Here is a 27531-nt window from a genome sequence, read left to right on the forward strand (position 1 = left end):
TTTTCAGCGATGTGTCAGAGGAAACGCATTCTGCGTTTTTATTAACGCACAAAATTTCTGCTTTGGCAGAGTCATTAATTGCATTCTTCAACATCTGTAAAATTGGGCAATATATCAATAATTTCCTGCTCAATTAAAATCAATTACACAAATTTTGTCGATAGGATTTGGTAGAAAAGTAGGACAAAAACTAGAAAGTAGGACAAAAGTAGAACATTTTACCAAAAAGTAGGAAAAGTAGGACAAGTGGGAGCCCTGCCCTACTAACAACTAGTTGATGATGTGATGTTACTAATGTCGTAAAAAGGTGATCTCCTAAGCTAGGCTACTCCAGCTGGTCCGGGTAGTTGATTCAAATATAATGTTCTAGTCAACTAATAGTCATTTATTGAGCACTCTAGTCAGTTGGAAAGTGGTTCCTTGAAAGGGTCAGGTGATCCATAAAATGCTACATCAACCTGCAGTTATGTGTTGACCTAGGTCTTCAATGTTGTGCCAATGATTATTAGCATGTTTCGTCGATGGATGTGATTCAACGAATTCAACAAATTCTGCAACTTCGATAAGGTGCTCCCAGGGCTGTCATTTCAACTTTTTCCGGTGGGGGGGGGCAAAGCACATGTACTCAATACAAATACAAATACAACGCCACAACAGGCAAAATGCCCAACGAGGTGGCTGATAAAAAGATGCCCATAAAAATATGGATGTCATATGTTTCAAAAATACAGCAACCCCATTAAAAATGCAATTAACACAAATTATAAACAATATATACACATGATAAAATATTATACAATGCCCATAAAGAATACTTATGGTTGTCTTATTCTAAGAATGGATAGCTTCTCGATTTACCCCAACGTGTTTATCGTATTTCTTTTTAAACGTGTCAATTGTGTTACAATTTACTACCTCCGGGGGTAAGCTATTCCATTTATTAACAACCCTATTAGAGAAAAATTCCCTGCGACACCATAACCTTGCATTGTCCCTCACCAATCGATACTGGTGTCCCCTTGTAAAAGCGGTTGATTGGCGGTGTACTAAAAGTTCATGGTCCATCCTATCCATCCCATTGAAAATTTTGAACACTTCGATCATATCTCCTCGACACCTGCGTTCATCCAATGTAAACATATTCAAAAAATGAAGTCTCTCTTCATAACTCAAGCCCTGTGTGCCAATAAGGACACGCGTAGCTCTTCTCTGCACCCCTTCAATCAAGTCTATGTCCCTCTGTAGGTATGGTCTCCAAAACCTTACCGCATACTCCAGTCCAGGACGAACTAAGCCTCGAAAAAGCGGAAGAATGACTTTAGGAGAACGCGAAGAGACCTTTTTGAAAATGAGACCAAGCATTCTATTCGCTTTTTTGACAACCGCTGAACAATGTTCAGAAAACTTAAGTCGCTCGTCAATGAGAATTCCCAAATCGGTGACCCTAGTTGCATCCGGGATAGTGACACCATTCAACTCGTAAGAGAACCGTGGGTTGTTCGAACCAAAATGAGCGACCATGCACTTATCTATGCTAAACGTCATGCTCCATTCATTTGCCCATGCTGCAATCTTGTCTAAGTTGGTCTGGAGCAACTCCCTATCGCTTTCATTCCCGATTACCCCCATTAGCTTCACATCATCTGCGAATTTGCTAGTAATTCCATCGATACCCTGATCGAGTTTGTCGATAAAAAGTGAAAAAAGTATGGGGCCAAGGACACTTCCCTGAGGAACTCCACTTGTGACGTCTGTCCAACCAGAGAATTCCCCGTTCACCATAACTCGTTGCGACCTACCTCTTAACCACGATTCTATCCAATTCAGCAAGTTGCCCCCTATTCTAATCTCGTGTAAACGCTTCAAGAGTTTGCCATGTTGTACCCGATCGAATGCCTTCTGGAAATCAAGGTAAACAACGTCGACATTTTTGCTCTTACCCAAAGCCTTAGTCACGTAATCATAGAAGCAAAGGAGGTTAGTTACACATGACTTCCCCTTCCTGAACCCATGCTGATTATCCGACAATACATTATTCTCGTCTATCCACTTCACAAACTGCCTTTTGATGATAATTTCCAAAATTTTCGAGAGGGAGCTCGTCAAACTCACTGGACGATAATTAGACACCACTTCTCTACTACCCTTCTTAAATATCGGAACAACGTTAGCCAGTTTCCAATCTCTCGGGACGATACCCTCAGCAACACTACTCCTGTATATCTGTGCGACTGGCCCCAACAATTCATTAGCACCTTCCCTGAGAACCCTGGGATAGATATCATCTGGTCCTGGTGCTTTGCTTGCACATACATTTCTTAGAAGATTTAGGACCTCCACGTCTTCTACTTGAATATCGTTGAGGGTTCTATTACCCCATGCAACACCCGTATATCGAATATCATTATCTCCATTAAAAACCGACGCGAAAAAGTCATTGAAAGCACTACACATGCCTACATTGCTCTCTACCTTAGAGCCTCCTATAGAGAGGGGACCAACTGTCCCCTTACATCCATTATTGACGTATTATGTATGTATATATACAGTAAAACCACCTCAATAAGTCGTCACCTCAAGTTATCGAAAAATTATGATGGCTTAATCGGAGTGACGACTTAAGCGGAATGCCGTCAGTTTTAATGTTCAATCTTGTGAAAATCGTATAAATTTAAAATATGAAATTTATTAAAGTATGAATCAAAATAACAATATTAATACAATTTATAGATTGAAAAAGAACAAAATAATAGCAATTTTTTTATCTTTATTTCTTATTACTTAAATTATTGTGGTGAAATGTACTGTACACGCTGAGACAGAGCAACTGTTTGAATAAGTAGCTGTTCTTCATCACAGAACTCTCTATTGCACATTAATTTTACATATACATCAAATTTAATTTTAGTGTTTGAATTCTTCATCAGTAGTTCATGATGCAACTACAAAGTAATCTCGAACACTTTTGACTTGGTGGAGGGGCCCTGGGCCGGGGAAAGTAAACAGAAGACCTCAACTTGGGAAAGAATGACCGATTTTTTTCAACAAAGATATTTTGCTTGAATTTCAAGCCCTAAATTAGTAGAGTCCATGCTTTCTATGATTATTTATTATCGTTGAACTTTGACTTTAACTTGATTAATTTGATTCTTCGATTTAATAATTTTTGATTTCCTTGCACTATATGTAATCTTTGACATATCAGTAAATTTTTGTTTAGCTGGAGATGCCCTGCGGGCCAAAGTGCTTACGTTGCTTCTTGCGACAGAGCCTGGGTGTCTCGCGGTTTCTGCAGTAGAGCCCATGCAGAAATGAGATCTAGCTTGAACAGTCCCCAACATTCCAAAAACTTTAGTCGGCAAATGAACACTTCCCCAGCGTAACTTTTGTTACTTAAACTGTTGCGTTTGGGTATATAGGATTTTATGGTGACTTTTAAGCATATGGCAATGCTATTAACAAGCTCTTTTTTTAATGGGAGCCATAAAAATAGTCTGTTGTACTTTCTCAAATTTTTTCATATTGATGAGTTAACCGAAATTAGTGACGACTAAACGAGGGTTTAATAACATTGTTGTCTATGAGAGGATAACTAAACGAGGTTTTACTGTATATACCATTTGTAGTGTATTTTCAAAAGCCGGGGGCAACGGCCGCCCTTCCCCCTAAATGATGGGCCTAGGTGCTCAGACTCCTTTAGGTTCCTGAGGTGAGCTTTCTTGAGTGGTCAACATCATTCACCTCACCTGAAAAGGGGACACTTTATTCTCGACATAGGACTTATGAGTTGTTCTATGATGTCTCGCTGATAATAGGAGTTGATCCTCGGCTGTATTGGGCAAGACCTTTCTTCTTATTTTGCAAATCAGAGTGTAGTTGTCAATTTCAGAACTAACATGTTTTTTTATTGAGCTCTAACGTGTAACCTATTTAAAATTTGGTAATAATAAATGTTTTGATCTGGAACTTGCCTAGTTCACTTATTATTGCCTGTTGAATTAATTGAATCCTTAAATCACAAGATTGTAGCACATAAAAATGCTACAGATGCTTCCATGAATTTCTAATAAATAATGGACATTTTTGTTATGCTAAACATTTTTTTCCATGAAATAATTCTAACCAGGATTTGTAGAACCCCTCAATTTTCAGCAATAAATAATTTTGTCTACAACTGGTGATGTCCTGTATTTTCCGATATTCCATTTTTTTTTTGTAATTTTTGCGATGAAATATGGTCAGCATAGTAATACAGAGAGAAAATATGGTGTATTGATATTAAAAAAAATGTTTTAAATATCAACAGGACACCATGTTCATTCACGTTCCTAGAGTCAGACAGCTTTGACCACCTTTTCTCCAGGCTACAGCTCTTGGAGTCTCTGTGTTGCAATGTCACAAGAGAGTTTCCATGCAATGGGGATAGGGGTCGCTTTCTAAAAAAAAAGGAAGAAAAAAACAACAAACTCAATATTTCTTCATTTTTCCAAGTTTTTATTCTTTTTATGCTGATGACAACAATTGAAAACCAGCAATAAGCGAGTACAAGCAATATTAATTCAGTATCAGGATGCCCAGTTAATGTCTTGAAATCTGACAGCTCTGTAAATATATTCACATTTTTTTCATGCAACAACAAACTGCTCAAGCTGGGGGGAGGAAATAAACATGTAAAGCAGAACCATTTTTCAGGGTTCATACTCATTTTCGTAAAAAAATTTCCCTGACTTTTCAAGGTTTTCCAGTCAAATTTTCCAAAAATTCCAGGTTTTTTTTAAAATCAAAAAATTGATAGAAATTAATAAAAATTTAGAAAAAATTATTTATATTATAAAATTATTTATATTAATTATAAAATTATTTATATTAATTATAAAATTATTTATATTAATTATAAAATTATTTATATTAATTATAAAATTATTTATATTAATTATAAAATTATTTATATTAATTATAAAATTAATAATTTTAATTACAATATCATAATGACATAATAATCATAGATTTTTTTACACACATTTATGCTTTTCAAATACACCTGATGGAGAAGAAAAATGGAACACAATTAAGAAATGAAAGATTTCCCTTTTCGGCAATTTCAATGCCCACAAGATTTAAGCCTTTACAGTTGTTTCCTTTGTGACATAATTAGTCAAACATGTAGTTGGTTTCACTGCATTAAAATTCTTTACAGTTGGCTTGCACTCGCATAAGCGCTAGAACCGAGAAGCTACGCAATCGGGGGTTGTTCACTGAACTCTGATTTCACGTGCTTGGCATAGTTCTGGATAACTTATCTGCCCATGTTGCGAGTTTTACCGCAAAGCTGCCACCACGCTTTATATGGGTCATTTTTGACTGCTTCGATCCAATCAGCCTACTGACGATCCGCTTAGACAAGTTTTCTTACAACATATTGTTTTCAAATAAAAACACCCACGTGGAAAATCAAAACATACCCGTGCGTCATCTGTCGTTCCTAACTGAAGTCAACTTACGAAATTATCGCAACTGCGCTTTGTACCCATGGCTTTCTAAGACGCGTAGTTATGATGTTTCTGGGAAAGCACTAGAAAAAGTTACGATAAAGTCGTAGCAATACGCTTTTCCAAGCGGACTTACGAAATCCTCGTTCCTCCTTGGCAGTATCTAACGTTTTTTGCGATATATTGCAATATTTTACGGATTATCAATATTTACGATGTTATCGGAATTCCCTTTTTCATCCCGACGGATTTTTTTTTTTCCTCATTATTATTTTTTATCAATCTTTTTTCCCGATCAGACGACAATCGTGACGATTTTCCAAGTCGTCTGAAATTTCCAGGTTTTAAAGCAAAAATGGGCCATTTTCCCTGATTTTTTTTTTAGTAAAAATTTTTTTCCCTGACTTTTCCAGGTTTTCCCTGACCCGTACGAACCCTGTTTTTCCACTCATTTTATTCATTAAAGAGTGTGATGCTAACTTTTTAATACTGTGCTTTTCTGATTAAGCTCTTTTACAAACATGGTGATTCTATATCAAAAATAATTTTAAAAATTTGTCTTTTGAAGGGGGGGGGGGGCCCAAAAAAATTTCCATATCTTTTTATGGAGACATTTCTCGTTTCATAATTTTCTGATGAATAGTTAGGGCTGCAGACAGCTCAGAACAAAGCAACTTTAATCATGTGCACCATTCTTTTTACTTGCATATTACAGACGTGCCAACTTTTGAATTCCAGAAATTCTCCCGAGGCGGGTACCCCCCCCCCCCTCCTCGACACTCATAGACTCAATCAAAAAAAAAATTCATAAATTAAGAAAAAGTTACATTCTTTCCCGCCCCCCCCCCCAAGGCACGTTCTGCATTGCCCCTGAGAAGAATATAATTCTATGCCATTCTTTCCATGCAGAATAGAGAAATGACATCTACATACTGTTCATAAAGTATGTGTTTCCTTTCGTGGATGCTATCAGTGATTGATAATCTTGGTTATATGAATTCTTAAAAGCTTTATATTTAGCTGTATATAGCTTAAAGTTTTATATTTTCTTTCTGAAGATGTTTAATCGGAAGAAACGATTTTAAAAAATTCAAATTAAAAAGCTGCGGGCGAAAAACATGTTTACCGCGCGGCTGTTAATGGAATACAATAACGATTATACAGGAATTTCGGCAACGAAGGTCATGCCCCTGATAAATGATTGCCGATAAATGCTACGAAAACAAGTCGCGTCTTTGCCAGTTGCTTAAATGCGGTCACAAGGACTTTTTTTACGTCTGCTCGATGAAAATGACTACGGCTGTTTTCCCTAACGACGACGGTAATTATTGACGCCACAACGTGAAATCTAATTTTCCGCCAAAATGCGGAGAAATTTTAACAAATCCGGAGAGCAGGAGGAAGGATGAAAAATTCGGAGTCTCCCGCCTAAATCGGGAGAGTTGGCAGGTCTGATATTAGACTGTGCACACAGCAAAATGGCACAAGGAAGTCAAAAATTTTGAACCTTGTTTTCCTGATAACCACAAAATTGATTTTGCTGAGCTACCAACAGTAAAATCATTTGTGGCAGTTCTTTTATTACCTACAGTATCATAAGATTAAGTATTACTTACATTTGAATAAACAACTCGTTCACCATTCCTGTACCCAACGGAGGAAGCAATCAAAACAGTTTCACCCAATTTTTTGCCTTCGACCAAACCATCACTCGACACAGTTGCTTTTGAAGAATCATCAATGCTATATTCTATTCTAGATTCTGGACGGGGTCCACCAACACAGACAACCTGAGAGAAGTAAGACATTTGTTACAAGATATATACAAATACAAATACAACGCCACAACAGGCAAAATGCCCAACGAGGTGGCTGATAAAAAGATGCCCATAAAAATATGGATGTCATATGTTTCGAAAATACAGCAACCCCATTAAAAATGCAATTAACACAAATTATAAACAATATATACACATGATAAAATATTATACAATGCCCATAAAGAATACTTATGGTTGTCTTATTCTAAGAATGGATAGCTTCTCGATTTACCCCAACATGTTTATCGTATTTCTTTTTAAACGTGTCAATTGTGTTACAATTTACTACCTCCGGGGGTAAGCTATTCCATTTATTAACAACCCTATTAGAGAAAAATTCCCTGCGACACCATAACCTTGCATTGTCCCTCACCAATCGATACTGGTGTCCCCTTGTAAAAGCAGTTGATTGGCGGTGTACTAAAAGTTCATGGTCCATCCTATCCATCCCATTGAAAATTTTGAACACTTCGATCATATCTCCTCGACACCTGCGTTCATCCAATGTAAACATATTCAAAAAATGAAGTCTCTCTTCATAACTCAAGCCCTGTGTGCCAATAAGGACACGCGTAGCTCTTCTCTGCACCCCTTCAATCAAGTCTATGTCCCTCTGTAGGTATGGTCTCCAAAACCTTACCGCATACTCCAGTCCAGGACGAACTAAGCCTCGAAAAAGCGGAAGAATGACTTTAGGAGAACGCGAAGAGACCTTTTTGAAAATGAGACCAAGCATTCTATTCGCTTTTTTGACAACCGCTGAACAATGTTCAGAAAACTTAAGTCGCTCGTCAATGAGAATTCCCAAATCGGTGACTCTAGTTGCATCCGGGATAGTGACACCATTCAACTCGTAAGAGAACCGTGGGTTGTTCGAACCAAAATGAGCGACCATGCACTTATCTACGCCAAACGTCATGCTCCATTCATTTGCCCATGCTGCAATCTTGTCTAAGTTGGTCTGGAGCAACTCCCTATCGCTTTCATTCCCGATTACCCCCATTAGCTTCACATCATCTGCGAATTTGCTAGTAATTCCATCGATACCCTGATCGAGTTTGTCGATAAAAAGTGAAAAAAGTATGGGGCCAAGGACACTTCCCTGAGGAACTCCACTTGTGACGTCTGTCCAACCAGAGAATTCCCCGTTCACCATAACTCGTTGCGACCTATCTCTTAACCACGATTCTATCCAATTCAGCAAGTTGCCCCCTATTCCAATCTCGTGTAAACGCTTCAAGAGTTTGCCATGTTGTACCCGATCGAATGCCTTCTGGAAATCAAGGTAAACAACGTCGACATTTTTGCTCTTACCCAAAGCCTTAGTCACGTAATCATAGAAGCAAAGGAGGTTAGTTACACATGACTTCCCCTTCCTGAACCCATGCTGATTATCCGACAATACATTATTCTCGTCTATCCACTTCACAAACTGCCTTTTGATGATAATTTCCAAAATTTTCGAGAGGGAGCTCGTCAAACTCACTGGACGATAATTAGACACCACTTCTCTACTACCCTTCTTAAATATCGGAACAACGTTAGCCAGTTTCCAATCTCTCGGGACGATACCCTCAGCAACACTACTCCTGTATAACTGTGCGACTGGACCCAACAATTCATTAGCACCTTCCCTGAGAACCCTGGGATAGATATCATCTGGTCCTGGTGCTTTGCTTGCACATACATTTCTTAGAAGATTTAGGACCTCCACGTCTTCTACTTGAATATCGTTGAGGGTTTTATTACCCCATGCAACACCCGTATATCGAATATCATTATCTCCATTAAAAACCGACGCGAAAAAGTCATTGAAAGCACTACACATGCCTACATTGCTCTCCACCTTAGAGCCTCCTATCGAGAGGGGACCAACTGTCCCCTTACATCCATTATTGACGTATCGAAAAAATGATTTTGGGTCAGAGCCAATGTTATCTGCCAACCTAGATTCAACTTCCTTTTTACTATCCCTTATCGCTTTCTTCAACAGTCTTCTTTTATCAGTAAACAATGATAGGTCACCACGTCCACATTTATACTCTCTGAATGCTCTTTTCCTTTCAAGATAAAGGTTCCGCACGCTATCCGTGAACCATAGAGGGTGTGATGTACAAACACGCTTTTTTCGAACAAAGGGTATGACGTCGTGCAAAACAGAGGACAGCTTCGTACTAAAGCTGTCGTATATACTGTGAAATGGACTAGAAGTTTTACACTTCAGCTGTAAAACTTCAAAAAATTTTCAAATTCACTCATTAGATTTCATACCAATGTGCAATATTCAGGGTGGTCTAGAAATCTGGACATGCTTTAAAAAAAATTAAAGCTGTTAAAGACAGAGGCAAAATAACTTAAAGCATTTGAAAGAGGTTTGAATTACTTTTTTTCTTACTTACTACAAAATTGATACATTCAGACCTTTAAGATGTCAAGTCTGATGCAGAGGATATAAAGTCTATATAGCATTTCTTTGTAATATGGATTTTACAAAGGATGAAAGTAAAAAAAACTTTGAAACCTTCCCTTTCAAATGCTTCAAACCCAATGTTTCGCTGGCAGACTTCATAACTCAATTTTAACTGAATGAAAAATTACTGATTTTTTGTAATTGATATCCTCGTGGTTTAAAAAAGAAAAATATAAGAAACTTCTATCATAAATATGGGATATAATTTATCATAAAAAAAAATAATAAACAAAAAATTATTGCTGAAATTGTTAAAGTACATAAAAGTAAAGAGCTGCTGCAAATACAAGTATACAAGGCCACAACAAGCCAAATGCTCAACAAAGTGGCTGAGAAAAAGATGCCCATAACAAATATGTATGTCATATATATCTAAAGCAACCCAATTAAAAATACAATTACAAAAATTAAAAACAATATGTACAATTGTACATGATAAAATATTATACAATGCTCATAAAAAATGTATTTATGGTTGTCTTATTCTAAGTATGGATAGCTTCTCGATTTACACCAACATGTTTATCGTATTTCTTTTTAAACATGTCAATTGTGTTCGAATTTACTACCTCCGGGGATAAGCTATTCCATTTAGTAACAACCCTATTAGAAAAAAATTCCTTGCGACACCATAACCTAGAATTGTCCCCTACCAATCGATACTGGTGTTCCCTTGTAAAAGCAATTGATTGATGGTGTACTAATAATTTATGGCCCATCCTATCCATCCCGTTAAAAATTTTGAACACTTCGATCATGTCTCCCTGACACCTGTGTTCATCCAATGTAAACATAATAAGTAGTCTTTATTCATAGTTGAAACCTTGTGTGCTAACAAAAGCATGCGTAGCTCTTCTTTGCACCCCTTCAACAAGGTCTATGTCCCTCTGTAGGTATAGTCTCTAAAACCTTACAGCATATTCCAGCCCAGGACGAAATAAGCCTCGGAAAAGTGGAAGAATCCCAGTATGAAAGAATTTGTTTCAATAGAAAAACATCCATCATGACTAAAATGGTTAATATAATATTTGAGCTACGCATGCTGAAATTTCTTTCAGAAATATTTTGGAGATTGGGAGCTTTAATATAGAAAAACAGTGCATGAAAAAATCATACTTTTTTTAAAAATCCAAAAAATCTAATTTTAATTGACTGCTTATTAATTAAAACAAATCTTGGTAATCATTAAGAATATATATTTTCATACCACCTAACAGCTTTTTTCACCTAATCTCTCAAATTTAATTCAACATTAATAATTACCCCAAAAATATTCTATACTTCTTTTAATCATGAACTTTACCACATATTAGCGACATGCATGCCATACTAGGTTACTTTTACTTCAATATCATTGAAGATATGTAAAGAAAAAAAACAAAATTTAAATTTCGTGATTTAAATCAATGATTTAAAAAAAATCAAATTATTTAAATTAGATTTAAATCCATGTACCCTGTGAAAAATATGGAACAAGCAGCAATTTTCAACAAAACTGTTGCCATAAGTTGGAAGAGTTATCAGATTATTCCTTAAAAATCACCAATTTGACTGAAAATTGCAGTGAACTCAAATGTAGTTAACATAAAAAACTAATAGTAAACTACTTAGAACATGGCAAATATATTTGTCAATATTACCGCTAGGTGGCGCAGAAAGTAGGATAACGTTTTTTTCATGTCTCTCGTTTTCTTCTTATTTTATTGATTTAATTTGATTTATTTTAATAATTTAGGCTGTTTTATTTTGTAATTTAACGAGTAAATTGTAAGGAATGGAAAACTGTGGCATGTGCAAGTCTAACATCGCAAATACGAAGGATTTGGTAAAATGCGCGGGGAAACTGTGGCCGAGGTTTCCATTCTGTATGCACTGGCATTAACGGCACTCTAAAGCAAGCGACTTCGCGGAAAAATATATGGATGTGTGATTTCTGAGGGTCTTTTGAAAGTGTGATATTTTCGAGATTGGAATCAATGTTTGCGGCTTTCAAGATGGAGATTTTGAAGGAGATCAAAAGAAACTCGCAAAAGCTGGAAGAAATGAAGGAGTCAGTTGAGATCTACCGGGGTCAAATACACGAATTTCAAGTGTCAACCGATGAAATACGTTCAAAACAAGAATCCCTTTCTCGTAATCAGGCATCGCTGGAAGTTCAAGTAAGTGACTTGATGTGCCAACTAAATGACCTGTCACAGTATTGCCGGAATCGGAATGTAGAGATTTCTGGAATTCCACGCACGAAAGATGAAAATGTGAAGACTATCGTATCCACGATCGAACAGAAAGCTGGACTTGAGGTGTCAGAGATGGGCATTGATGTCGCGCACCGGATCAGAAACTACGTTGACCAACAACCTGACAAAATCGCTGCACAATTCTATTTACGGGACATTCGGGATGCCTACATTACCGCATCACGAAAAATGCGTTTGACGGCGAAAGACATCCATGGCGCCTTCTCAGAGCAACAGCGAGTGTTCATCAACGAGCACCTCACGCAGCAGAATAAACTACTTCTTAAGCAGGAAGTTGCGAAACAGAAGGGTTATACTTTCGTGTGGGTCAAAGATGGTAAGATTCTAATGAGAAAGCAATCAGGTGATCAATCATTTCGCGTAGTGAATTCAGATATACGAAAAATTTGTAACTCAGGTATGTGATTGATTTTACTTGTTTTTTTTTAAATGGATCAGAATTTGACATTTTCTACAGTTGATGATTTCAACATATTTTGTTATGACAATATAAATAATCTTACCATGGCCCATTTAAATATACGTAGTTTATCTGCAAATTTTGACATCTTTGTAGCATATTTAGATCAGCTTGATATAAAACCTTCAATAATTCACTGATACTCAGTGAAATCTGGATCTCTGAATGCGAAACTTTGTTTTACAAGATGCATGGGTACAGAAGTTTATTTAAATGTGGAAACATAAATCGCTCTGGTGGTATAGCACTTTTTTTTTTTCTGAAAGTAGTTGCCGAATAAGTTGCATTTAAATGAGATGACATGTGTTGATTCGCTGTTGGTTGATTGCACTTACGGGAAATACAAATTTATTTTATTAAGCATTTATAGGTATCACATGTATTCTATTGACACATTCATAAACGAAATTAATTATTTGCTTGATTATAAACGAGATAAAGATATGTATTTGATCGGTGACTTAAACATTGATATTTTAAGATCTGAAGACTTAAATATTTTTTCTTATGTGAATTTGATGTCAAGATCTGGATTTGAATCGTTAATTAATTCTCCAACTAGAAAAACCGATGAAACGTCAACTTGCATAGATCATATTTTTTGTATATCCAGAAATTTAAATTCAAAAAAAGCTGTACTTCTCGATTTGTGCATAACTGATCACAAAATGGCTTTATTTTATTTGGAAACAGATCATGACAGCAATGACTCAAATTGTGAAACAAGGTGCTTTACCTATCTTGATAAAAATCAATTGATTGATCTTGTAAAAATGGTTACGTGGGATACTGTTTACAGTTGTGAATCTGCAAACTCAGCAATGAATACTTTCTTGGATTTAATTAAGAATTGTGTTGATGCTTCTACTAGAGTAAAGTATAATAAAAGAAAAAGAAAACCCTGGATTACGAAAAAAATTTATGAAAAAATTAAAATTAAACATACGATTATTGAAAGAAATTAAAAAGAAACCGTTTGATATTGAGCTGCAAGACAATAAGACATTTAGCAATATGTTAAACAATGAGATAAAGCAAAATAAGAATGACTATTATACTGCAGCATTTATTCAAGCAAACGGAGATTCAAAATCTCAATGGAATTAACAAATTAATTGGTGAGGATAAATATAGCAGCATTGACACGGTTTTTACTGAAACAACTGGTGAAATAACGAATCCAATTGATATTGCTGAATGTTTTAATGACTTTTTTTCTAATTTTTGTAACAATGATCTTCCTAATAACTATAACTCATTAAATTGTTCAAATTTAAATTTTTTGAGAAATCCTTTTTTTATATACCCTGCGGATAGTCATGAAGTATTGAGTATAATAAATTCTTTACACTCCAAAAAATCGCCAGGATTTGACAAAATTAATTCCATAACATTGAAGTGCATTGCACCATATGTAAGTGATGTCTTATCGTTTATTTTTAATTCAGTTTTATCACTGGCGAATTTCCAGAGTGCCTGAAACTTGCAATCGTTTCTCCAATACACAAGAAAGGGGACAAAAAGAATGTTAATAATTACAGACCGATTTCTTTACTATGTTGTCTTCTCAAAGGTCATAGAAAAAATAATTAAATCCAGAATAATTAAATTTCTTGACAGCATTAATTTTTTTAGTGAGAACCAATTTCAGGGGTGGGAAGTGGCAAAGTCTATTTTGGAGCAGCTTTGGAGCCGCAAATTGAGGATTCGGAGCAGTTTTGGAGCAGCAAAACATAGGATTCGGAGCAGATATTTATAAATTAGAGCAGCGAAATTAACAATATTTTCGTTAACCCTCACCCCTTTTCAAAATAAAACAACTGCACTGTCTTTTGTTACCAAACATCTTTTCATCAGCTTGTTTTTTGTTGTTTCAGGCTTTTGGCACCTTGTTTGAAAGAGCGGCTGTCATAAAATTTTTCGCACCAGTCTATTTAAGATGAATTTTGCTTACTTAGGGACTTAGGGCTGGAACTTAGGGCTTGTCTGGAACAGCCGCCCTTCAAATGGGCTAAAAATTTTCTATATAAGTTTTCAATTTTTTTTATACTCGGAAAGAAATTGTTGCAAAATGGGAGAGAATTTCGGAAAAATCAACACGATGTTTAACAATTCAGCACTCACTATTTGGCGAGATTGGCGATCTGACACTCGTTGTTTGGCGATTTAATACTCGTTTTTCGGCAACATTGGCGATTTAACGCTTATTATTCTACAAAGTTTCTAAATTAGGAATCGGCGGACTGCGCTTTCACTCCCGGAATGAAAATTTTTTTCACGAAACATCGGGATTTGACGCAATGACAATCGACTACAGTAATTTCTACTGCTTCAAGTGGCAACTTTTTTTTTTTTGAAAACGGAAACTGACTCCCATTAGCGCTTCAAAGCTGAAAGACCATTGCAAACCATCTTCAGTTGCACGATCACGGATAATATCGGGATGTATAATATACCGATGCAGGGGCTGATAGTTTAAATAAGTCGATAGTTCAAGTACAGTGGAATAAAACACGCTCTTCTCTGAAAGAATCGTTTCGCGGCAAACAGAACCAAAAAATTTCTGGAGTCCTTTCCGAAATTCCGAGTATACTGAAGCAAAATTCGCTATTTGGCGCAGAAAAATACGAAATTACACTATTGGAGCAGGATGGCGCAAGATGTTGGTTTTGGCGCAGTGCGGCGCAATTGGCGCAGAGTTCCCACCCCTGCAATTTGGATTTGGAAAGGCAAAAAGTACAGAGGACGCTCTTGTTAATTTTCTTTCAAAAGTGTATATAGCAGATAACAATAATTGTAAAGTTGCGTCATTTTTTTTAGATATCAGCAAAGCTTTTGATACCGTGAATCATAGTATTCTTCTCACCAAACTAGAATATGCTGGAATTCGGAGTTTGCCACTTAAATTTTTCAAAATATATCTTACTAACAGAGTTCAAAGTGTGAAAGTAAATTCCGTTTTGATTTCTAAAAGACAAATTACATCTGGTGTACCTCAAGGATCAGTACTTGGACCTGTTTTATTCCTAATATACATAAATGATCTGTGTAACTTTCATTTGAAAGGAAAAATCACTGCTTTTGCTGATGATTCAGCTCTTTGTTACTCTGAAAGCTCTTCAATCAACTTGAGGAATAACATGCAAAATGATCTTAACTCAATAAATATCTGGTTTAGAAATAATTTAAAATTAAATATAGATAAAACTAAATATACTAAATATATGTTATGTGGTGCTGGGGTACTTTCAATCATTTTGGTGTCCTAGAATATCATAGTGTGACAGGTGGTTGTATCTCGGATTGTATGTGCACAGTTGTAAATAGAGTAGACACCTTTAAGTATTTAGGGATTTATTTAGATTCAAAACTATCCTGGAAAACACATTAATTATTTGAGTGTAGAATTAAATCGCAATGTTAGGAAATTTTATTTTATATACAAATACAACGCCACAACAGGCAAATTGCCCAACGAGGTGGCTGACTTAAGAACATCATGGATCCCCGAGCCATTTTTTGGAGGCCCTACCTACTACTACTACTACACCACACCCCGCAGAACCCCCTCCAACGAATCGGTACATGCGGGAATGTGCGTGTACGTGTAGTGAAACCTGACGTGAAGTTTTGTTATCAGGAATAAATGTTCCCAATCCATTTTGAAACTTCTTTATTTTGCATTAGTAGCATCTAGATTGAGTTACAGCGTTACATGTTAGGATGGGACATACTTCAGCAACCTTTCTTCACTTTTTGTCACACAGAAGTCCTTCATCCGTATCATTCTGAGTAAAAATAGACTCGCGCATACATTTCCACTTTTCAATCAATTAAAGCTACTCCCTCTGCAACATTTGTACGTTTATAAAAGTTTAAAAATGTTTTATAAAAGAAGTGGCCATCTCAATCTGAAATTACATAAGTCTGGAATGCAATTTAGACATCATACTATACAGGTACCAAGGCCAAATAAAACTAGTTTCCAAAAATTTTTCCTTTATTTAGCTTCCAAAATATTTAATTTACTTCCTTGGTTAATAAAAGAACAATCTTCATGTACATCTTTTTTTATCAATTTAAAATCTTGGTTGTTAACTCAAGAAGATTTAAATTATCTGTTTGATATTGTAATGTAATCTTTTATCTTGCATACGCTGCTAAATGCCAAATGTTTTTGTTTATCAATTCCATTGCTGTTGCCACTTATTTCTTGGTGTTATATATATATATATATATATATATGTGTGTGGTTTTTTTTTTTCTCTCTCGTTACTATTTATGTTGACAGATATGTATCGGATATTGTTTTGTGGGCTCACAAGCTTGCTTAGCCCCTAAATGTTTTGTAACTGTGTTTAAAAATATTAAATAAAGGAAATTTGAAATATTTAGATGAATATTTAAATATATGGTCATAATTATCATAATATAATTCATAAGTGATCAAAATTATCTTCATTTACAATTTTAATAAAGATTACGAATTCAAATTTCTTCATTGAAAAAAGAAATAAAAGAGTATATCAGTCAGAAAAACCAAAAAATACAGGAACATAATATAAAATATGGGACATTTCTGTATAAAATACACCAGTGAAACCTGTGTATAATGAATAACCTGCCTATAATGATGATTTCTCTTTGGTCCCACCAGAATTTCCCTTCAATAGGAAATAGCACAAATGCCCAAACTGTCTACAACAATAACCTGTCAATAACAATATTTTTTCTAGGTCCATACAGTAACGTTATAGACTGGTTTTACCATATTTCATTCTTGAATTGAAGTATATTAATGAACTTACTTGAAATGCTGCTCCCATCACCAAAGTTATATTATTTGGACTCAAGCGCAATGGGGGGAAAACCTAACACAAATGGAAGAAAAATCATGAATTAATTTCATATTCACAGAATAACATTTGGAAATACTCAACAGTAATATTTGCTACTAATGCAGTGTAATCTTTATTTGTGAGATAAATTTATTTAACAAAGTTATTCGTGTCTTAAATCAAACTATCCCACATGAACTAAGATCCTATTAATTTTATGCATACCCAAAAACATTGTTTTTATGTGAATCAAACTAGCAAGGCACAGTAATATGTATTTTCTGCAACACAGAAGTTGTTTAGCTTGCAAAAGACGTACATTGTAGTTTACTTCAACTCATTTACAGCAGAAAACTGGAAGTGCATTCCACTGCTCAATTAATTTTTATCACTCACAGCTGTATTCACAGATAGCGTTTAAACTACAATCATTGGTGAAAGGATTGGAGATCGATATGGATTGGTTAAATTCAGGATTTTATTCAATCCGTGTCTATCTCTAATCCTTTAGCCTGCGACTGCAGTTTAAACTCTGTCTGTGAATCAGGCCGTCAATAGTGTGATATCGATGTTGCCACATTTTGACTCATAATTTGGATCATTTAAAAAGTGGCGACACTGATAAATCACATAATGCTATACATAACCCTTATCATTTCTAAATGGTATGGATCTGCAACAAAATACAGATGAACTTTGTTAATGTAAAATTGCTCATAATCAAATACTGTTGCATACGAAACCAGTGCTTGACAAATCCCAGGTGCCAAGTTGACAAGGTGACTAAACTTTTCTGTGTTGTCACTAAATTTGAGTATAAGGGCAGCACTAAATTTTTGGAATTTATGTCAGCATGTCTTATAATAAGAAAAAATGTCACTGAGTCCCAGAAAAGTTTAAAGAGGAAAATAAAATATTTCATAATTTTTCTTAGGGAAAAAAAAGTGGTACAACCCTTATAAAATTTGGCTTACACCAAAATTTTTCACTGATATTTTAAGCCCTGTTCAAAACACCCACTTCATTCCATAAATTTTGACGAATAACATGAAATAATTTCTTTGATCCTTTCAATAAAAAAAAATTATACATCAACAAGATTTGATCGTATAAATCAGAAGAAATATTATGCATATAACATTACAAATAACTCAAGATCCCTTCACTCATAGAAGGAAAATAGCATAATCAAAAAGAATGTCACCTGAATAGAATATGAATCACTTTCATATTGTTGGTCTTTGAGAACAGAATACGAAGTAACAAATTTCACATTCGCATGTCCCAAACTCAGGCCATTTATATTATACAGAGCCCGATTCCGATCGGGTGATACTTTGGACGACATCCTAAAATAAAGAAAAATAACATGACTTTTACAAGTATATAAAACTTTAGTTTTTGTTATTTGCATGTAATTTATTTAGTCATTCTCAGGAAATACCAACAATATCCTTCAAATGAGAAATTACACTAAGAGGGAGAAATTTTACACTTTTCATCAAAACAACACCTCCACTGAATATAAAAAACTAAAAAATGATTAAAATGTTAACCTGACTGAAATCTCATTTGACGATACAACGGGCTGCAAATTCATCAGAGAAAAAACAGCTGAAGGAATACTTTGCATATCTTCATTTTTGACCTCTACTGATGCAACGATAGATTTCCCGAGTTCGACCTGAAAACAAAACAATTCACAGCAGTTTAAAATTAAAGGCAAAAATTCATGATCCATAGAATTTACAGCAATATCTGAAGATCCAATCTGTTGTCCAATAAAACTTTGGAAAGAAAACCATTACCTTATCTAGCACATCAACAGAAACAGCTGCGATCCCATAAATATGGACATGGCTGATGGCTTCTTGCTTCATTGGCATGCATAAATCCGTAACAGATATTATGAAGCTTCCAGAATCTAAGGGCTCAATCTACAAAAAAATTCATATTTTTGTAAAGCTCAATGAATGGTAATTTTATATTATATGTGATTTATTGCACAGCCCCAAAGCAGAATATGCCGAAATGTGGAACGTACGTCACAGAACAATCTGGAAGAGTTTTAAAAAAGTTTAGAAAATTGATATTATATATATGCAAATTTTTACCGCAGAACATTTTCAGTCAGCTGAAGGCTCATTGCAAAACATTCTGCTTTGGGGTTGCACATATTTTTTCCAAAGTATGATGCAAACACATAATTTTCCTGAGTTGACTCATAGCAATGAGCAAACAGATGTATCCACACATCAAGATTGATTTTAAAAGATTTAATTTCAAAGTTTATTGAAACACAAATAAAAATTAATATGTTATTAAATTTCTAATATGAAGTGATTTATTATCGCTAAAAGAAGCATATACCAATCAAATTTCCTTTTATTTGTACCTCAATCTGTCGAGAAGTTTCATTATAAGAAACAACTGCCTTTTTTGGATCACTGGCTTCAACATAGAAGTGTCCAGACCCTTTATGAACACTCAAATAACCCTGAAAAAATTAAATTAGATAAATGAACAATAAAATTTGAATACTCAGATTAGGCAAAATGTGTGCATAATGAATCAGCATGAGCATGTTACAGCAGTTCAAATAGAATTGGATCTGTAGTTTCATTGAATAACAACTGAAACAAATTTGCCTTTTTTCTATCTTTGCTTATTGTTAAGGCTCAGTTTGGAAAATCAAACAGATTTGTTCAAATTACATGTGAATAAACACATAAAATAAAAAAAAAATGCATAGTAAATTATAATTTTAAAACAAAAAGGTTGAATTACACCCCAAAGCTTGTTGTTTGACACAAATTCTCAGTTCTCACTAAGTTATTCATTTTTTTTTTTTTTTTTTTTTTTTTGCTGGCAGGGCACATTCTCATTGTTTTTCACTACAATTCAGTCATGCTATCAAAGATATACTAGCTAAAAACCAAAATTCTTCTCAAATTATTGTACATACTCGTGTATAAGCTGAGTGTTTGCTCATTTTTGTTACACCACAGTCATTTTCTGCACACGAGAGAAAATTGCATGGGACCTACAATTTACTGCAGACTCCGAATGGCAGCCTTTTTATTCTCGAGAAGAGGTTGGTGCGCTAACCCATCAGTGTGTAACTCCCTACAGTAGCAATCTTTTTTGTTGTCTAGTCCCACAAAATAGAATATGCCGAAATCTGATGTACGCCACAGAACAATCAATGCTACTGCAGAACAATTCGAAAGAACTTAAAGTGTATAAAACACTATTGTGGGAATTTTTACTGCAGAGCATTTCCAGTCAGTCAGCCGAGAGCTTGTTGCAGAACAATGCAAAACATTCTTCTTTGGGGGTAACGTCAATGTTTGTTGTACACCTACAAAAAACCAAGTGTTCCTGTTCTTTCTTTAGTACTGCAATGGTAGAATGACACTATAATATGAAACACCAGTTCTAGTCAAATTCAAAGACTGCCAAATTGATGTATCATTCATTTGACATCTAACTCCAAAGATGTGATTTACAATTGTAACATGACTGAGGTTTAATTATCGCCAACATCAAAGCATTGTTAATTTAACATAAGGCCCATCCACCACCAATGTACTAGCAAGTATATCTCAATACAGCAGCATCAGCACATGTACAAGTGAGATTTAAGTAAGTAAGTGATAAGCAGTTTTTTTTTTTTGTAGATAATCACAGCTCTCTTAAATACAAATTCTTGGGTGACGTCACTCTTGCTTTAGCTTCATCTGCATGCTACACCATAGTTACAAATTTTGCTCCTATACTAGGGGGTCATACACGAGTATATGCTGCATATTCCTTTTTTACTTATCATTTTATTCCCCTTTTATTCTTGTTAAATACAGTATTTGAGATAATTAAGATATATTATGATAACATATTTCCTTGGACAACTGGGTACTGTAGACAGACAAGATGGGGTTGAAAGCTGTTAGAGAAAGATTCCAGGGTTTTCTTAAGGAAAAAGAATGAGCTATTATATTAGGAGCTATTAGAGGGACCCATACCATGCTATACGTTATCTTTGACAAGTGTGATATTGTACATAGAATACGTAAAAAATATTTTTATTATACAGGGTGATCCAGAACTCCACTGATAAACTTCTGAGGGTGATTGTACGTGCGAAGACAAATTTTTTTGCAATGGAACCTTGGGTCAAAGCACGATTATTTAGTCGGAAATGATGTTGGCAACTGGAGAACCCCCAAGCAAGCAGCAACATATCCAAAGTGGTGTATTGGTCATAGTGACCTGTGGCATGGCCTGCATGCTCCACAGACCTGAATCCATTGGATTACTCTAGTTCTGAAGCCCCCTAAAATCATTAGTCTACAACACACTAGTAGACTTAGTGGAAGAACTTGTTGCTGCTGACTAGATTGCTGACACCACCAGACCTCCATAAATTGGTGTGCCATTCTTTCATTCACCAGTGTCAGTTGTGTAGTACCCTAACATATTTTTGAGCTCTCCTATAGCCAGTTGCATTAGCATGGTTTATTTTCCTCTGATATCTGCGACCTTGCAGCTGTGTTTCTGTATTTACTTAAGTTTTCTGATTGAATAAAAGTATTTTGAGAGAGAGAGATCCAAGGTTCCATTATAAAAGTTATTTTTCTTGCCATGTACAATCATCCTTAGAAGTTTGTCAGTGGAGTTCAGGACTACCCTGTATAAAATGTCAGAATATGAAATTTCCAACCTCAATGAGCCTTCTCACTTAACACCTTCTAGGTGAACAAGGGAGATTGATTGGTGTAATAGAATAATTATTTATGTTTTTAATAGAATTCATTACTGAAGGTGTATATAGACAAGATATTAACCTATTGAAAGTGATGAGGAAAGAAGATCTAAAAACAAAAGGAGTTCTAAATTTCATGATGAATTATGCCAGTTAGGGGCTAATTCATCATACTCAGACGAAATAACAATTAAGATAAGTCTAGTAACACTCACCCTTTTGCTTATTGGGGAGAAAGATCAATAAAAATGGATAAAATCCAAGTAGGATGAACGATATATAATCAGGGTTCCCAGTAAAAAATTTGAAAACGTAGGAAAAAGTAGGGCGGGGGACGATAACCCATTAGGAACCATAATCATAGCATAATAAAAAAAAAAAAAATTATTACAAATTTTTTCCCCATAGCACAATCCAGTAATAAGATTGACTTATAATAATAATAAGATTGACTTGAGTCAAAGCAAAATGACAAATGAGTTGCTCACAAAAACAATTTTCGGCCAAAATAGGGTACTAGCAACCACAAACAATTCTTTTCTGTCTCTCCTCACAATGTATATATTACATTATTCTTTTAAAGTCTTCCAAAGTACAGATCCTGTCAACTCTCTTTGACGTTTTTTAAGAATGATGCTCGTTTGAGATGACTTTTCAAAAGCACAGTGTAAAATTACAAGATCCAATGTAATTAGGTGAAGTGAACAGCTTTACTGTGTTGTCCATCCCCTTTTTTTACATTTCATTGTTCAATACCAGTGTAATTGTTTTTGACAAATGCAGCACTTTTATTTCTAGCTCTTTGCTGAACATTGTAAATATTGTTTTTATGCCTTAAAAATACAGAAGACAATTGAATGCTATAGGGTATCATCAGAATCACAAGACCTAGAATAGGCCTATGAATCCTATTGCTTTGTAATGCAAACTGCTGTTTCACCTATACACAAAATTTGGACTATAATTTTCAATATGATGAATGTTATTTACTATTCAAGACCATGAAGTAATGAATATAAAATTATTTTTTCCATCCAGACAAAAGTTTTTAATTACTATTTTACTTGTTGAACCCTAAAAAAAAATGAAAAATTCAGAAACCAAATGGTCCACATACACCCCTAAAATAACATTAAAAACAATAAAATTTCTGCTTTGGCAGAATCATTAATTGCAACCTATAACATTTGTAATATTTGGCAATATATTGGTGATTCACTGCTCAATTAAAATCAATTACACAAACTTTGTTCATAGGATTTGTGGTAAAAAAGTAGGAAAAGTAAGACAAAAACTAGAAAGTAGGACATTTTACCAAAAAGTAGAAAAAGTGGGACAAGTGGGAGCCCTGTATAATGCATAGTTTACCTTGTTTGCCGGGTTGTTGAACACTGATATCTTTTTAGGAGACACTTCCACCTCCTCCACAAGGTGAATATTCAGACTTCGGCTAATGGGTTCAGGGAAATCCTGCTGAAAAAAAAAAAAATGAGGCTATGGTGAAGTTGTCTAACTCAAAAGCTACAAACGAGATATAAATCTTAGTTTGAACACCATTGAATGTTACACATACCTTTGCATTAATGCCATAAGCTTGCAAGTACTCAGTTTTGTAACCAGTGATTGTTGCTGTAACCTTCAACGTGCCTTCGACTTTATGAGTATGCAGCACTTGGTAATCTGAAAAGAATTCTGAACTTATTAGAACGGAACAAAAATATATTTCTAAGGATGAGAAGTTCTTTCAGAAGGAAAAATGTAAGAATTGTGCATGCATACAATTGAGGAATACTATACATACAAGGATTTTCCCTGCTGCAAAATGAAAAATTTAATTTCACATCAAATTCTGCAAATAACAAGCATCTATTTGCCAAGATCACTATGCTCTGAATGTCTATTCAAAAATGTTGTTGAATAGAAGGTTAAGGCAAATAATTTTCGAAACGTAGATTATCCTGTTAACTGAATTGGTGTAATTAACTATCTCCCTAATAAAAACGAGATAGCTTGTCCTAGAGGTAATATCGTCAATATATATATATAAAGGTCTGCCATATAAGATCTCTCTCTCTTTCTTTCCTTTCTGTAACTCAAAGTATCCATTACATACCCAAAAAAAAATTTGGAGACTTTTTCTTGGAGAAATTGGGGATTTAATACTTGTTAATTTGCGACATTGGCAAATTGAAACTTATTTGGAAATAGCTCTTTTGCTTGCAAAATGAAACATTTCAATAAAATTTAATGCAATGATGATCAACAATAAAAACCCTGGCTGTTTCTGCCGCTCATCGTGGTGACTTTTCTTTTGATATGGAAATTGACTTGCATTTGCACCTTCAAGTCTGAAAACCAGAGAAAGCAATCTTCAGCTGACCTCTCCACAGGTGATCACAAGATTGAAAGTATCTATTAGGCTGTGGCAATGAGAAGCCCACAGACAGGCTATGATTTTTGGGGATAAAATCTAACATGAGAACTTGCTAGAAAAAATCTGAAAATCCATTCATTAGTAAAAAAATTACGCACGACCACCTTTCTAATTTTATGACTGATTTTTTTTATTTCTATGACCTTTTTCCTCATTTTGTAACTTTTCTGGAACTTCATAACTTTTTCATGATGGTAGACTCCAGAATTCAATTTTTCCATTTACTTCAGCATAATTTTTCCCCCTTTCTCGCTCTTCCAGCATAGGCAGCATGCAAATTATTTATCAGAAAAGATGTGAAAAGGAATACCATAAAGTTTGATGGATAAAATGTATACTGTCGATTCTCGACAAGTCGAATATTCGTTTAAGTGAATTAGCTTTTGCTATATGCTAACCTAACGAACAAAAATTTACCGATTAAACTACAGAAATGCCTGATTAAGGTATGTGTGGTCTACCGCACTATAAGGATCATGGACTGTTAGAAATGTAAACGCACTAGTATATTAGATATGTGTATGTTATATATGTGTGTATAGATGACGCTGCATGTCCATGAACCAGTCGTTTGCAGTTATCTGCATAAGTGTGTCTGTGTGTGTGCTTGTATATTGTCTTCTCTCATATAAAGTCTTCTTCCTGACATTGATTCGTTCGCATTTCTCTCTTTAACATAGACCATAAACAAGAAAAACCTGAAACAATTGGAAGCAGTGCACAGGTAGTGCTGGAGGTACATGGAGCACATAAGCTGGACATTGAAAAGGTCAAATTTGCATGTATTAACACAGGTTGGAGAAAATTGCAGGGTCCTGAAAAGATTAAATACAGACACCTACACTGGATGGGACATGTTCTCCGACACAGTGGATTGCTACGAGACGCGAGACCTGATGGAAGGCAGGATTAAAAGAAAAAGACCCAGTCACCTGAATCTCAAAGCTACTAAATGATGCAGAATGTACCAGTTATAACCAATTAAAGAATAAAGCCCAAGACAGAGATAAGTGGCAGTTGCTCAACATGGGAGCAAACCAGTCTTAGGAATGATGTACCATTAATGATGATATGCTGGCCTTGGTGGCATATGGGAAAGGTAGATTTAGTTGTTTTTGATAAAAACCAGATTTGTTATCCATAGATGATGATATAGACAGTGTGAGTAGAGTTAATCACAAGTATTGAAACAAGTAATGTATTTAGTGCAGTGATGAAATAAAGAAGAGTCAATGATAACTGGAATATTGCAGTGAATGCTGCAGCCAGAGTTACAATTTTGTGCAGCCACCTAGCTAAGCCAGGGGCCTGTTGTGAGTGTTAACCTTTCCAATACAAGAAAACTTGAAATAGAGTAGCTACAGGAAATACTTCAGAGTTCTCGCTCACTTCATTTCCAGCTCATCACCGCAGCATTTTGTTGGTAACCCTATGAACCCTAGCATTACAGTCAAAACTTATAGTTGTAATGAAACACAGCCAAACCCTGATTAAACAAAACAAACAAAACAGCTAAAACGAAAACTTTTGTTTATTAAAATGAGGAAAATTATTATATCAGGGTTGTTAATAACAACATATCAGGCTTTTTTACTGCCATCTTTTTTCAGCCACCTCATTATGCAGTTTGTCCGTTGTGGTCTTTGTATTTGAGATTAACCCAAATATATCAAAAGAAATTTCCAAAAAAAAAAAATGCTGATTGAGAAATTTAATAAATCACAGTTCATTATATCAGACTATAGAACATTCTGAGAAAATTTGTATTATAACCGAGGTGGACATCTTCAATGTTTTCCCTGATGAAGGATATAATCACAATGAATCAAATGTTGTATATAAAGTTATTTCATTGTGATTTAGGCAACCATATCACGAAAAATACAGGAAGCTGTGATTACATAAATATGGGACATCACAATTCTTGCCAGAAATATCGATAATTATAGGCAAAATTTCCAAATATTGCTCATAAATAACTCTTGGCGAGAAATATAGTGATTCAGCAAAATCTGTAATAATTTTACATATACAGTCAACCCTCGATATGTAACAATAGTTGGGAATCCTTGCGGAATTTGCCAAACCTGCCTATATCTCTTATTTTTGAAACATGTTTATATAGTTGTAATTGTATAATTTTTAATAGAATTTGACATGTTTTCTTACCTTTTATAACTGTGCACGGTTGATTTAATTATTCTGTGATATTTTCATTGCTCATAGTCCGGAAAAATGTACGATCCTGATCACATCGCCATTTTAAATTGTTGTTGCCCTTTTTATTTTGTGAAAGTTCCTATAAAGAATGTATTGTCATTTCTTTATGCAAATTGGATGTTGTATTTTTTTACCTATTGGTCATGCTCTCATGTGTATTTTTTTTTTAGATGATCGGTCCGAGGAGTTGGACCGTTCCGCACTTCCTTTTTAGGTATAAATACCCGGAGTCACTTCGCATTCAACTCAGTATACATCACTTAAGGTGAAGGGGGTCGCCTTTCGGTGAATCATTCATAGTATGAAATAACTCGTCTCACTGGTGCTCTGCACATCGCCGGCTGGTTCCGGACCTTATCATGCCTCCACTCTAGTCATCCGTTGTCATTGCCGTCGTCCTGGGTCCTATCATCGCTGGTCCGTAGCTTGGCTTCGATCGTAGCTTCCGACCGCCTGATCGTCACCTCGGCTCTAGCTGCTGAGCCTGTCGTTCTCGTCGCTACATGGAGTCTCTGCTCATGACCTTTGCTCGCTCCTATCAAGGTCAATGACATCACTGGTCGAGTAATTCAAGATTGTCGAACTTCAGTCGCCGGACTATATTGATGAGTCAACAGACTTGCATAGGGATTGGTATGAATTAGAGAAATAATTTTGTTCTGTTAATTGTAAAAAGTATTAATAAATTTACTTATGTTAAAATCTAGAAATTCTCTTGAAATCATTTGTCTCTCTCTTATTGTGTATTGATTGCCCCGATTTCGCCAGATCAGAATCCTG

General features: G+C 35.1%; 1 protein-coding gene across 2 annotated transcripts in view; it reads right to left on the bottom strand.

Annotated features, from left to right (window-relative positions):
* Window positions 1–27531, bottom strand: part of LOC149085782 (nuclear pore membrane glycoprotein 210-like) — a 164243-nt gene that overhangs the window by 66709 nt on the left and 70003 nt on the right. The window contains exons 21-28 of one of the 2 annotated variants that reach the window (XM_089232180.1): window positions 23671–23777; window positions 23466–23570; window positions 19731–19832; window positions 19144–19272; window positions 18892–19019; window positions 18540–18684; window positions 17306–17368; window positions 7106–7279 (exon numbers count right to left, since the gene is read on the bottom strand). In XM_089232180.1, coding sequence (XP_089088306.1) covers window positions 7106–7279; window positions 17306–17368; window positions 18540–18684; window positions 18892–19019; window positions 19144–19272; window positions 19731–19832; window positions 23466–23570; window positions 23671–23777 — 953 coding nt within the window. The remainder of the gene's footprint in view (window positions 1–7105; window positions 7280–17305; window positions 17369–18539; window positions 18685–18891; window positions 19020–19143; window positions 19273–19730; window positions 19833–23465; window positions 23571–23670; window positions 23778–27531) is intronic. The other variant, XM_089232181.1, reaches the window with a different exon arrangement.

Source organism: Pholcus phalangioides, unplaced genomic scaffold, assembly GCF_987345545.1.
Source record: "Pholcus phalangioides strain wild (caught in Gottingen) unplaced genomic scaffold, Ppha-v1.0 ptg000005l_1, whole genome shotgun sequence".
NCBI lineage: Eukaryota > Metazoa > Arthropoda > Arachnida > Araneae > Pholcidae > Pholcus > Pholcus phalangioides.